At 62.1% G+C, this 13,511-nt stretch overlaps 3 protein-coding genes across 3 annotated transcripts; all 3 read right to left on the bottom strand.

Moving 5' to 3' along the window:
* Positions 1–35: 35 nt before the first annotated feature.
* On the bottom strand, positions 36–4,014 carry LOC311157535 (intestinal-type alkaline phosphatase-like; the record flags this gene model as incomplete). The annotated part of the gene is made up of 13 exons (XM_084212273.1): positions 36–298; positions 381–491; positions 606–797; positions 908–1,042; positions 1,126–1,198; positions 1,287–1,421; positions 1,510–1,682; positions 1,824–1,998; positions 2,198–2,313; positions 2,426–2,542; positions 3,045–3,182; positions 3,326–3,470; positions 3,880–4,014. 13 exons carry the CDS (start codon positions 4,012–4,014, stop codon positions 36–38), a joined length of 1,908 nt encoding a protein of 635 aa, XP_084068399.1.
* Positions 4,015–6,770: 2,756 nt separating this feature from the next.
* On the bottom strand, positions 6,771–9,922 carry LOC311157534 (intestinal-type alkaline phosphatase-like; the record flags this gene model as incomplete). Its single annotated transcript, XM_084212272.1, has 11 exons — positions 6,771–7,070; positions 7,153–7,263; positions 7,387–7,578; positions 7,683–7,817; positions 7,901–7,973; positions 8,062–8,196; positions 8,285–8,457; positions 8,599–8,773; positions 8,973–9,088; positions 9,201–9,317; positions 9,820–9,922. 11 exons carry the CDS (start codon positions 9,920–9,922, stop codon positions 6,808–6,810), a joined length of 1,593 nt encoding a protein of 530 aa, XP_084068398.1. The 3' UTR covers positions 6,771–6,807.
* A 707-nt stretch (positions 9,923–10,629) lies between these two features.
* LOC311157533 (intestinal-type alkaline phosphatase-like) lies at positions 10,630–13,305 on the bottom strand (the record flags this gene model as incomplete). Its single annotated transcript, XM_084212271.1, has 10 exons — positions 10,630–10,929; positions 11,157–11,273; positions 11,416–11,638; positions 11,729–11,856; positions 11,969–12,038; positions 12,118–12,252; positions 12,324–12,496; positions 12,599–12,773; positions 12,850–12,965; positions 13,128–13,305. 10 exons carry the CDS (start codon positions 13,303–13,305, stop codon positions 10,643–10,645), a joined length of 1,602 nt encoding a protein of 533 aa, XP_084068397.1. The 3' UTR covers positions 10,630–10,642.
* Positions 13,306–13,511: the final 206 nt, after the last annotated feature.

The raw sequence follows: 13,511 nt of genomic DNA, 5'->3' as shown, positions 1-13,511 counted from the left end.
GAGTCTGCCCCGTGGGGTGCCCTAGGAACACGGGATCAGTGGAAGAGGGGCAGAAGAAGGGCAGGCAGGAGCAGGGCCAGGAGGGTGCCGCGGGTGCCGGGGCCGGAGTTCCGCTGGCGGCAGTCAGTGTAGGGCTCGATGCAGGCGGCGTAGGCCATGGCATGAGCTACATAGGTCTGCTCCTGCACGCCGTGGAAGAGGTGGGCCATGGGGCCCTTGGCCAGGATGGCCACGTCCTCACCACCATGGGTCTCTGAATCCAGTGGCACAGCCGCCTGTGGCAGGTAATCGAACTGCACTGGATAGGGGAGAGAAGGAGGTGAGGGGGTACAATGAAGGCTCCCACCCCACCACCCAAGCCATGGTCTCTGTGTCCTTACTGGCTGTTTCCAGGTCCACATTGGGCCGTATACCGTCTCGGTATCCCGGACCATTCCCGTAGAGGATTGATGTGTAGTTCTTCCCATCAATGGTTTTCTTTTGGCCCAGAGCTGGGGAAGGGGCAATGGAGGAGTAGGATCAGCCAAGGAACACCCATATCATCCCTCTGGCCACAGTCAGGGTGCCACAGGGTTGGCAGTACCCAGGAGAGGGAAGAGCCTCACCGAAGATGGAGGAGCCACGCAGGGTATAGCCCCCAAAGGCGAAGACGTGTGAGTGGTCAGCGGTGATGACGGTGAGGGTGTCAGCCTCGTCTGTGATGGTGCCCGCCCGCTCGATGGCATAGTCAAACTCCACCGCCTCCGTCAGTGCCTTATGGGCTGCACCGTCATGGTGGCCATGGTCGATTCTGCCACCTGCAGATGGGCACCCACGGTGGGCTGGGGACCAACAGCAGCACGTACACCTCCAACCCCCAACCTACAGCCCCCTCTCATTGGCCCCAGGAACATGGGCCCCAACTTATCTTCCACAAAGAGGTAGTAGCCATTGGGGTTCCTGCTCAGGACGGTGATGGCTGCCTCTGTCATCTCGGTGAGTGAGGGGTCCAGGGTGGTGTTACGCACCAGGTTGTACTTCGTGTCCACGGGTTCAAAGAGACCTGTGAGGGAATGTGTTGGGGACAGGATCAGTGCCTGAGTGTGCCAGCGCCTGTTGGGTCCTGGCACTGGGGTCATTTGTTACCCATCAAATAATTCACGTTGGGGTCGGCAGCAGCTGCCAGCATCTCTGTCCTGTTCCAGACATAGCGGGCACCCTGTGGGCAGATCCCCCAGAGGGTTAGTGGGTGCCTGGGCCTGTGCCAGGGGCAGTGGGCAGAGGAGCGTCCCTGATGCGCCACGCACCGGCCGTGCCTCCAGCCACATGTCGATGAGGTTGTTCCCATCCTCGCGTATCCCGTTCTGGCTGCTATCGGCGGGGTACTCAGGGTCCGGCGTCCCCGCGGGGGTCATGTATTTCCGACCACCACCCAGGATCACCTGGAGGGGATGAGGTGGTCGAAGTATTAGTGGGGGTGCCCTGAGAGGGGTCTGTCCCCGCTCTCCTCCTCCCATGTGTGGCGCTCACGTTGATGTCGACGTTGTGGACCAGCTGCCAGGCGATGTCCTTGCAGCCCTGCTGCCGCGCCTCCTGGGGCATGCTGGCGTCCGCGTACCAGTTCCGGTCCACCACGTGAGCGTAGGTTCCCGAGGGCGATGCGTGCTGCACCCGCGTCGTGGTCACGATGCCCACCGCCTTCCCTGCCAAACCCCGCTCATCAGGCCCCACCGAGGGCAACACAGGGCCCCCGCCAACAAGCTGTGGGATCCCCACTGGCGGGAAGCCCCCGGTGTGTCGTCCCTTGTCCCCACATGGCCCCCCAGCCCTGCATCCCCCGTTACCAGCTTTGCGGGCTCGCTCCAGCACGGAGATCACCTCATTGCCGAAAGTGGTGCTGCACTCCCCGTAGCGGGCGGCCGCGCTCACCCCTATGGTCTTGTAGTTGCCCTTCACCCCGCAGAGATAGGCTGTGGCTGTCCCCGCACTGTCAGGGACCTGTCTGTCCACATTGTAGGTCTGCCAAGGATAGAGGGACTCAGGGCAGGAGTCTCCAGTGGCGTGTCCCCTCAGCAACCTCTGCCACACTCATTCACACACCCATGAACACATGTGGGATGGGGAGGTAACAAATACACAACATATGTGCAGCTGTGGGCTGCCCACAGCCCCATGCCCAGGATCACCACAGCCCCTTTTCCAGCACGCTGGAATTTACCTTAGACAGAGCCACATAGGGGAAAGCATCCAGGGCAAGAGGGGTCTCAGGGCCGAGCTTCCCCCGCTGCTGTGCCTTGAGGATGCGGGTGGCTGTGATGGTGGGTATCCCAAATCCTGGGCAGAGAGAGGGTCCCGGTCACCCTCTGGACCAGGCGCCCTGCACACATCCCACTCAGAAGAGTACTGGCCATGCCAGCCTGCTTGCTGGGGTGCCAGCTGGACTCACCATCCCCAAGGAAAATGATGAGGTTTTTTGCTTCATGTATCCTGGGCTGGAGTTTTAAGGAGGCATCGATGGCTGCAGCTGCCTGCCTGTACCAGAAGGATGGATTCTCCTCCTCCGCTGGGACAGTGCAAATGCCCATCAGGCCCAGCACAACAGCATGTGCATCCCTGGGGCACCCCTGAGGGGTACCCAGACCTCAGGGGTGCTTGTTCCCTGCACACTCCCATGCTGGGGCCTCCTCTCTCATGGACCAGGTGGTACGGGGGCTCTTTGGGGTGGGGGGAGACCGTGCAGGCTTGCAGCGACTGCCTGGGCCCAGGGTCCTGGGGCAGGGAACAAGGGGGGACAGCAAAACCAGACACAATGGGGAGTTATCTGGTGAGTGGGATAGAGCCAAATCCATGGTAGGGAGTGGTGACAGAGGATACAGGAGCTTCCTCCAGACCAGCCCCCAGCACGGAAGCAAGTGAAAACCTGGGGGAATACTGGTTCAAAACCCTGAGAAGGGCAGGGGTGACTAAGCCCCGTTAATTCTTGTTCAGCTGGGCAGCCCCAGCTCCCCTCCCCAGGCCCTCCTTGCGGCCAGCCACAATGGCACCTTGCTTCCCTGGGCACCCACCCCAGCCAGCCAGGCACCCAGCCCCGTCCTTGTCCCCACCTGGAATGACAGCGGTGCTGAACCCCACGCAGAGGCAGAGGGTGAGGGATGCCAGCAGCTGCATGGTGAGATCTGACAGGCCAACGCTGCTGGCACTGTCTGTAAATCCAGCAGATGGGGGAGGGACTTTGGACAGGGATCAGCCCTAGCAGGGTGTGTGGAGGTGTGTGTCACCACATCTCTGCTGAGTGCAAAGGCCATGGCCTGGGCTCGTGTCACCTCCTTGGCACAAGGCCCTGTGCCTGCTGGGCACAGATGGGCTTGGGGCACAGACAGATGCAGGGACAAGAGGAAATGCAGTGCGGGCAGGAAACGCTGCCCCGGGCACGGTGCTGTGGTGCCAGGCAGGGCAATGCCCTGTCCCAGGCTGCCATGGGCAGCTCTGAGCTGGGGCAACGGTGGGTACGGGGAGCATCTGGGGTCACTTGTGCACCGAGCACCCTGCTCTCTTCCCAGGCTTTCATGAGCAATAAATCCATGGATGTGGACCAAATCTCTGCTCCTTGCTCAGCCCTTGATAGGAATGTACCAACCCTTGTGTACAGTGCTCCAACCAGGCAAAGCTGGGGAGGACATTGCCTCTCCTCACTCTCATTTCATCACCACCTGCACCCCAGTGCCTCCAGTGCTGGTCCCAGGGGAGAGCCAGGAGGCACAGCCAGCTGGGGAGGCAGGCACAGGGCAGCGCCTCGGGAGGTCACGGCCACTGTGAACCTTTGCACGGAGGATGGAGACAAACAACCTGTGTTTATTGCATCCCTTGGTCCTGCCCACAGTGGGACTCTCAGCCCCTCACTGTGAGGGCAGCCATGCAGAGGGCCAGGAGGGCCAGCAGGGGCTGTGGGGAGGACTGTGTGCCATGGGAGGCCCTGCGGGCTGCCCTGCACCCAGGCTCTGTGGCATAGGGCTCGAGGCAGGCGGCGTAGGCCATGGCATGGGCGATGTAGTGCTGCTCCTGCACCCCGTGGAAGGCTGGAGGGGCCCGTGGCTGTGCGGGCAGCGCTGCGGCTGTGTGAGTGCAGGGGGGCTGGTGAAGTGAGTGGAGGGGAGCTGAGCCAGAGAGAGAAGGAGAGGGTGCATGTTTGTGTGTGTGTGTGTGAGTGTGCAGGTATGTGCAAGTGTGCTCAGGTGTGTGTTTGGCTTGGAGGCTGTGCCTGTGCTCACAGCACAGCAGGGCTGTGTGTGAGGAGTGAGGTTGTCCATGCAGCTCGCCATGCAGGCTGCAGCACAGCAGTGGGGCTGCTCTGGACACAGAGTGGTGGCAGCACGGGGCAGGCTGTGAGGCAGCCTATGTGCCAGTCAGGCCATGGAGCAGGGGCCTGCTCTCTGCCCAGCACTCCCAGCCTGTTGCCTGCTGCCTGCTGCAGCTGCAGCAGCCTCTAGCAGGAGGGGAACTGAGGCAGCGACGTGGCCATTCCTGGGGCTGCTCCAGCACACTGCCATCCTTGGGCTCCAGGGACACCAGGGCCACTCTGCGATACGGGGAAGGGGAGGGGGCCTGGCCCAGCACAGGGCCCTCCCTCTGCTCACCCACTGCCCATCTCTTGGCCCAGATCGACCAGGACGGGCTGACCCTGCCCGAACGGACCCTCTACCTGGGGCAGGATGAGGAGAGCGAGAAGGTGAGGGGGGCACAATGGTGCCTTGGGGACACCAGGAGAGGGAGCAGCAGCCAGCATGGTTGGCAGACAGAGGGCACCCCACTGCCAGCAGTGCTGGGGACTGGGGTGCCACAGGACAATGGGGGGTGGCCCTGAGCATCCCTTCCCTGCTGCCTGGTGAGAGGCTTGAAAGCCTGGAGGGGGTCCCCTCCAGGGTGGCATGGAGTAGGGGTGCCCATGCCCCCCTGACAGTGCCTGCCCTGGCAGCTCAAGTGGAAGCGCTTGCTGGACCGCATCTTCCATGACAACTTCTCGGAGGAGGAGGAGGTGGTGCTGCTGGCCACCGACTACATGCACAAGGTGTCCAACCTCATCCGTGTGACACCCAGCAGGTGAGGGGGGCTGGCACCCCCTGTGCCCCTGGCACCTTTCCCAGCCTGGCAGGGGACACAGGACAGCTGTGCCTGGAACCTCCCACCATCACCCTCCTGCTGGTGCTGGAAGGCCGGGCTGGGCACAGGAAATCTGGGAAAGCTCATGGGAAAAGGCACCGTTGTGAGCCCCACAGCATCCTGGTCGTGCCTGGAGGCCTGCTGAGCCTCACCAGACTCACTGCACATCAGGGAGGGACGTGGTGCCAGCCTGTCCCTGTGCCCCCTGCAGCCATGGCCCCCCGTGTCCCTGAGCAGAGGTGTCCCCGTGCAGGGGTGTCCCCATCGTGGCGCAAGTTCCCACCCTCCCCTGTGCCTGGGACGTGCTGAGGGCCGCTCCCGTCCCTGTCACAGGATCCTTCACAACTACATGCTGTGGCGCATCGTGGTGGTGCTGAGCGAGCACCTCTCCACCCCGTTCCGCGATGCCATCCACGAGCTCTCCAAGGAGATGGAGGGCAATGAGAAGCAGCTGGAGCCGGGAAAGATCTGCCTGAGCCAGGCCAACAAGCACTTTGGAATGGCCCTGGGAGCTCTCTTCACTGACATGGGGGGGCTCAAACTCGCCTACTATGCAAGTGTTCCCCCACTCTGGGTCTCAGAGCCACGGGCAGTGCTTATGCCATCCCTATTGAGGGGAGGAGATGCCCAAACCCTCCGCCCCCTGCAGGAAGGGGAGGTCTCCTGATTGCTGGTTGCTGGGGGCTTTGGGGTAGGTCCAGGGTGGGTTTGGGGGAGTACCCAGGCCATGCTGAGGGCACCCCTTGTTCTCCAGGCCTACCAGAAGTGGGTGAGGGAGCACGGCCCCAAGCACCCCCTGCACCACATGAAATACACACACGACCAGCTCTTCTTCATCGCCTTTGCCCAGGTGAGCCCCTGTTCTCCTCACATGTAACAGCTATTGGGGCAGGAGGCTCACCTTGTGTGGGGCCAGCAGCCCAAAGGGATGGGGAGAGAGCCCTGTGGGGCCCAGGACCAATTGCCAGCAGCTGGGCTCGGCTGCATCATCAGGTCCTGGGCTCAGGGTACAGAGCTCAGCCCTGAAGAAGCACCCCACATTGTGCTGTTGCTCTTGTGGACTATCAATAATAAATTAGTGTGTCCCACATGACTTCCAGAGGATCCAGAGTGACAAATACATTTGATCCCAAAATTCTAGGAAACCCGGCAGCCAGGCAGCTTGCAGTCAAGACAGGGGGAGGACTTTACTGTCTCCAAGGGGCTGCCCCATGCCAATAACCTCCCCTGCATGGTGCCATCCCCATGCCAGCCCCTCCTGTCCATGCACCAGCCCTGCTGAGGTGGGCACAGCGATGCAGCAGGGCCGGGTGATGCCAGCCTGCCTGGGAGTGCAGGCACACGGACACTGCTGTATTTTCTGCTGCTGTTTCTGGTCAATAAAGCACTGGATATGCTGGGTGGCTGCCAGGGGCCATGGCCAGGGGATGGGAGCAGCGGGCAGCACCCCCAGCCCTGCCCACCTGGCACAGGCACCCCCACTCCACAAACACGCCTGTCCCACCAGTGTCACACTGTGAGTTTATTTAAGGCCCCTCTGCCTGGTATTCGGTGTCCCCATGGCTGCTGCATCCAGAGCAGGGATGCTTCAGAAAGCTGCCTGCAGGTGCCACACCGTGGGGAGGGAGGGGAAGGTGAGTCTGCCCCGTGGGGTGCCCTAGGAACACGGGATCAGTGGAAGAGGGGCAGAAGGAGGGCAGGCAGGAGCAGGGCCAGGAGGGTGCCGCGGGTGCCGGGGCCGGAGTTCCGCTGGCGGCAGTCAGTGTAGGGCTCGATGCAGGCGGCGTAGGCCATGGCATGAGCTACATAGGTCTGCTCCTGCACGCCGTGGAAGAGGTGGGCCATGGGGCCCTTGGCCAGGATGGCCACGTCCTCACCACCATGGGTCTCCGACTTCATTGGCACAGCCGCCTGTGGCTGGTAATCGAACTGCACTGGATAGGGGAGAGAAGGAGGTGAGGGGGTACAATGAAGGCTCCCACCCCACCACCCAAGCCATGGTCTCTGTGTCCTCACTGGCTGTTTCCAGGTCCACATTGGGCCGGTCAGGGCCAGGGTATCCTGGACCATTCCCGTAGAGGATCGATGTGTAGTTCTTCCCGTCACTGGCTGTTGTAGGCGCCACACCTGGGGAAGGGGCAGTGGAGGAGGATGATGAGTAGGATCAGCCAAGGAACACCCATATCATCCCTCTGGCCACAGTCAGGGTGCCACAGGGTTGGCAGTACCCAGGAGAGGGAAGAGCCCCACCAAAGATGGAGGAGCCACGCAGGGTGTAGCCCCCGAAGGTGAAGACGTGCGAGTGGTCAGCGGTGACGACGGTGAGGGTGTCAGCCTCATCTGTGATGGTGCCCGCCCGCTCGATGGCACAGTCGAACTCCACCGCCTCCGTCAGTGCCTTATGGGGTGAACCTTCGTGGTGGCCACGGTCAATTCTGCCACCTGCAGATGGGCACCCACAGTGGGCTGGGGACCAACATGCAAATGTCCTACCCCCACCCTACAGTGCTCTCTCACTGCCCCCGAGAACATGAGCCCAAACTTATCTTCCACAAAGAGGTAGAAGCCATTGGGGTTCCTGCTCAGGACGGTGATGGCTGCCTCTGTCATCTCGGTGAGTGAGGGGTCCAGGGTGGTGTTACGCACCAGGTTGTACTTCGTGTCCACGGGTTCAAAGAGACCTGTGAGGGAATGTGTTGGGGACAGGATCAGTGCCTGAGTGTGCCAGCACCTGTTGTGTCCTGGCACAGGGGTCATTTGTTACCCATCAAATAATTCACGTTGGGGTCGGCAGCAGCTGCCAGCATCTCTGTCCTGTTCCAGACATAGCGGGCACCCTGTGGGCAGATCCCCCAGAGGGTTAGTGGGTGCCTGGTCCTGTGCCAGGGGCAGTGGGCAGAGGAGCGTCCCTGATGCGCCACGCACCGGCCGTGCCTCCAGCCACATGTCGATGAGGTTGTTCCCATCCTCGCGTATCCCGTTCTGGCTGCTGTCGGCGGGGTACTCAGGGTCCGGCGTCCCCGCGGGGGTCATGTATATCCGACCACCACCCAGGATCACCTGGAGGGGATGAGGTGGTCGAAGTGTTAGTGGGGGTGCCCTGAGAGGGGTCTGTCCCCGCTCTCCTCCTCCCATGTGTGGCGCTCACGTTGATGTCGACGTTGTGGACCAGCTGCCAGGCGATGTCCTTGCAGCCCTGCTGCCGCGCCTCCTGGGGCATGCTGGCGTCCGCGTACCAGTTCCGGTCCACCACGTGAGCGTAGGTTCCCGAGGGCGATGCGTGCTGCACCCGCGTCGTGGTCACGATGCCCACCGCCTTCCCTGCCAAACCCCGCTCATCAGGCCCCACCGAGGGCAACACAGGGTCCCCGCCAACAAGCTGTGGGATCCCCACTGGCAGGAAGCCCCCGGTGTGTCGCCCCTTGTCCCCACATGGCCCCCCAGCCCTGCATCCCCCGTTACCAGCTTTGCGGGCTCGCTCCAGCACGGAGATCACCTCGTTGCCGAACGTGGTGTTGCACTCCCCGTAGCGGGCGGCCGCGCTCACCCCTATGGTCTTGTAGTTGCCCTTCACCCCGCAGAGATAGGCTGTGCCTGTCCCCGCACTGTCAGGGACATGTCTGTCCACATTGTAGGTCTGCCAAAGATAGAGGGACTCAGGGCAGGGGTTTCCAGTGGGGTCTCCTTGTAGCAGCCTCTGCCACACTCATTCACTCACCCATGAACACATGTGGGATGTGGAGGAAACAAACACACAACATATGTGCAGCCGTGGGCTGCCCACAGCCCCATGCCCAGGGTCACCACAGCCCCTTTTCCAGCATGCTGGAATTTACCTTAGACAGAGCCATGTAGGGGAAAGCATCCAGGGCAAGAGGGGTCTCAGGGCCGAGCTTCCCCCGCTGCTGTGCCTTGAGGATGCGGGTGGCTGTGATGCTGGGGACCCCGAATCCTGGGCAGAGAGAGGGTCCCGGTCACCCTCTGGACCAGGCGCCCTGCACACATCCCACTCAGAAGAGTACTGGCCATGCCAGCCTGCTTGCTGGGGTGCCAGCTGGACTCACCATCCCCAAGGAAAATGATCAGGTTTTTTGCTTCATGTATTCTGGGCTGGATGTTGAAGGAGGCATCGATGGCTGCAGCTGCCTGCCTGTACCAGAAGGATGGATTCTCCTCCTCCGCTGGGACAGTGCAAATGCCCATCAGGCCCAGCACAACAGCATGTGCATCCCTGGGGCACCCCTGAGGGGTACCCAGACCTCAGGGGTGCTTGTTCCCTGCACACTCCCATGCTGGGGCCTCCTCTCTCATGGACCAGGTGGTTCAGGGGCTCTTTGGGGTGGGGGGAGACCGTGCAGGCTTGTAGCGACTGCCTGGGCCCAGGGTCCTGGGGCAGGGAACAAGGGGGGACAGCAAAACCAGACACAATGGGGAGTTATCTGGTGAGTGGGATAGAGCCAAATCCATGGTAGGGAATGGTGACAGAGGATACAGGCGCTTCCCCCAGACCAGCCCCCAGCACGGAAGCAAGCGAAAACCTGGGGGAATACTGGTTCAAAACCCTGAGAAGGGCAGGGGTGACTAAGCCCCGTTAATTCTTGTTCAGCTGGGCAGACCCAGCTCCCCTCCCCAGGCCCTCCTTGCGGCCAGCCAGGATGGCACCTTGCTTCCCTGGGCACCCACCCCAGCCAGCCAGGCACCCAGCCCCGTCCTTGTCCCCACCTGGAATGACAGCGGTGCTGAACCCCACGCAGAGGCAGAGGGTGAGGGATGCCAGCAGCTGCATGGTGAGATCTGACAGGCCAACGCTGCTGGCACTGTCTGTAAATCCAGCAGATGGGGGAGGGACTTTGGACAGGGATCAGCCCTAGCAGGGTGTGTGGAGGTGTGTGTCACCACATCTCTGCTGAGTGCAAAGGCCGTGGCCTGGGCTCGTGTCACCTCCTTGGCACAAGGCCCTGTGCCTGCTGGGCACAGATGGGCTTGGGGCACAGACAGATGCAGGGACAAGAGGAAATGCAGTGCGGGCAGGAAACGCTGCCCCGGGCACGGTGCTGTGGTGCCAGGCAGGGCAATGCCCTGTCCCAGGCTGCCAAGGGCAGCTCTGAGCTGGGGCAATGGTGGGTACGGGGAGCACCTGGGGTCACTTGTGCACCAAGCACCCTGCTCTCTTCCCAGGCTTTCATGAGCAATAAATCCATGGATGTGGACCAAATCTCTGCTCCTTGCTCAGCCCTTGATAGGAATGTACCAACCCTCGTGTACAGTGCTCCAACCAGGCAAAGCTGGGGAGGACATTGCCTCTCCTCACTCTCATTTCATCACCACCTGCACCCCAGTGCCTCCAGTGCTGGTCCCAGGGGAGAGCCAGGAGGCACAGCCAGCTGGGGAGGCAGGCACAGGGCAGCACCTCGGGAGGTCACGGCCACTGTGAACCTTTGCACGGAGGATGGAGACAAACAACCTGTGTTTATTGCATCCCTTGGTCCTGCCCACAGTGGGACTCTCAGCCCCTCACTGTGAGGGCAGCCATGCAGAGGGCCAGGAGGGCCAGCAGGGGCTGTGGGGAGCACCGTGTGCCATGGGAGGCCCTGCGGGCTGCCCTGCACCCAGGCTCTGTGGCATAGGGCTCGAGGCAGGCGGCGTAGGCCATGGCATGGGCGATGTAGTGCTGCTCCTGCACCCCGTGGAAGAGGTGGGCCATGGGGCCCTGGGCCAGCACCACCACGTCTTCCCCACTGTGAGTCTCTGTCTCCAGGGGCACAGCTGCCTGCTGTCTGTAGTCCTTGTCCTCTGCAGGGGAAGAGGAGAAATGAGGCTGGGGGTCTGGCTCGCTGACATGTCATGGGGCTGGGGGCAGAGCTCCCATCACTCCTGCCTCAGCCTCACTGATTTCTGCAGTGGGGTGACTCCTGAGCCTCACAGTGGCACCAGGACCCTGTTTGGCATCCATGGCCATGCTGGTGAGGTTCTGTCCCCAGCGACCCTGTACCTCCACCCAATCCCTAGCAGACTGGTACCTGCAGCAGGGAGGCTGGCAGCTGGACGGGCCCCATCACGGATGCTGTAGCCAGGACCATTGCCATAGAGGATGCTGGTGTAGGCTCGCTTGTCCTTGGCTTTCTTGGGGGCCAGCCCTGGCACAGAGAAAGACACTGTCATCCCCTATCCCAGCTGGGTACCCCTCCCCAGCTCCTTGCCTGGGCAAGCTCAGCCTCCCTTGGGAGCAACAGGGTGAGGTGGGAAGAGGGATGCTCACTGCCCCTCTCCAGGACACACCAAAGATGGAGTTGCCCCGTGGTGTGCTGCCCCCAAAAGTGAAGACATGGGAGTGATCAGCTGTCACCACGGTCAGGGTGTCAGCAGGGGATGTGAGCTCTCCTGCCCGTGCCACCGCCCGGTCCAGCATCACGGCCTCCATCAGCGCCTGCTTGGCTCGGCCACTGTGGTGGCCATGGTCGATTCTGCCACCTGCACGGGGAATGTGGCTGTCACACTCTCCCTGGTCCCTTTGGATGGCCACCTACTCCCAGGACCTACATCCCACCTCAGCCCCAGCCACACTGCCCGCCTGGAGCTACTCATCTTCCACAAAGAGGAAGAAGCCCTTGGGGTTCCTGCGCAGGATGCGGATGGCCTTTTCCGTCATCTCCACGATGGAGGGGTCTGTGGATGTGTTGCGGTTCAGCTCATACTTCATGTCCTTGGGCTCGAAGAGGCCTGGGGGAGGAGGGTGAGGGGACCCATGCTGGGGATGCTTCGTGCCCCTGCCGACACGTCCAGAGAGGGGAGGAGGAAGCATTGCCATTGGTGCTGCCAGTGATGCTCCTACCCATAAGGTGGCTCACAGAGTCATCTTTGACCGCATCCAGGCTCTTCTTGTCCCAGACATAGTGGGCACCCTGCCAGCGAGAGCAGAACCAGTGCCAATGACACACACCCTGTGCCCGGGCTTCCATCTCCTCTTCCCCCACACACTACCTGCCTGGCACTCAGCCACTCAGCAATCAAGTCCCGACCGTCCTTCCTGGTGCCATTCTGATCCGGGTCCTCTGGATACTCGGGGTCCGGAGTCTCCTTGGGGGTCATGTACATCCTCCCGCCGCCCAGGATCACCTGCGGGGAGCTCAGCAGACCCTCCCAGTGTTCCTGTGCCCCCTCCCTCCCGCTCCCGCTCCCCAGCTCACATTGATGTCAGTGTTGTGCACCAGCTGGTAGGCGATGTCCTTGCAGCCATCCCGCAGGGCCTCCTTGGGCATGTTGGCGTCAGCGTACCAGCCCCGGCTGGCCGAGTGCGCGTAGGCTGCCCCGGGGGATGCGTGCTGCACCCGCGTCGTCGTCACGATGCCCACAGACTTGCCTGCAGCGTGGCCAAGGGTTTACAGGGAGCCCATCCAGTCCTGCACGGCACTGGATGGGTGCACATGCCCGGCTTTCCAGCAGGGTTTCCTGCTGCCCGTACCTGCCAGCCTGGCCCGGTGCAGGACAGAGTCCACCTCATTGCCAAAGGTGGTGTGGCATTGTCCATAGACGGCTGCCCCGCTCAGTCCCAGAGTCTTGGCGTTGGCCTTCACCCCACAGAGGTAGGCGGTGCCCGTGCCAGCGCTGTCGGGCACCTGCCGGTCAATGGTGTACGTCTGGAAGTAAGAAAGGGTGCAGTGGGGTTTCAAGCAGGGGCAGCAGGAGTGTCCCCCCCGGCCCTGCCCCACTCACCTTGGCCAGGGCCATGTGGGGAAAGGTCTCCATGGCCAAGACGCTCTCCTCGCCTGAGTCACCGGCCAGCTGCCCCTTGTAGATCCGAGCCGCTGACATCGTGGACAGCCCCATGCCTGTGGCCATGTCCAAGTCACTGGGGAGCAGGGGGCTGGACCAGGGACAGCCCTGCCCTCTCCAGGCACTGCCCAAGGGCTTGCCCCAGCCCCATCTTCTCATCAGCCACATCCCCTGGCTGTTGGGAGCTGCAGGGCCTGGCAGTGATCTGGGGCACTCACCGTCACCCATGAAGAGGATGATGTTTTTGGCCCGCTGTGCTGCTGGCTGCAAGGCCAAGGCCAACTCCAGCCTCCTCCTGGCACCTTTATTCCAGTAGCCCGGGGTCTTCTCAGCATCTGGAGGTGAGAGCAGAGCTGGGAGCCTCCAGGTGCACCCCTGGGGGTCCAGCATGCCCATCTCTGCCTGAGGTGAATTTAGCTACTATAAGACCCCCCCGCCATGGAGGACCAGGAAACCCCAGGAGACCAGCATGGTCTTTTGCAGACCAGCATTGCTCAGAAACTACCTGCAGAAAGGAAACTGAGGCACAGTTTAGCAGGGAAGTCCCTTGTACCTCTTGGCAGAGTGCATGAAGAGCCTGAGGATCAGCCACAGTGAGTGTG

This window comes from Fringilla coelebs, assembly GCF_963513975.1.
Source record: "Fringilla coelebs genome assembly, chromosome: 10".
Classification (NCBI taxonomy): domain Eukaryota; kingdom Metazoa; phylum Chordata; class Aves; order Passeriformes; family Fringillidae; genus Fringilla; species Fringilla coelebs.
This window is presented reverse-complemented; position numbering and strand designations above follow the sequence as displayed.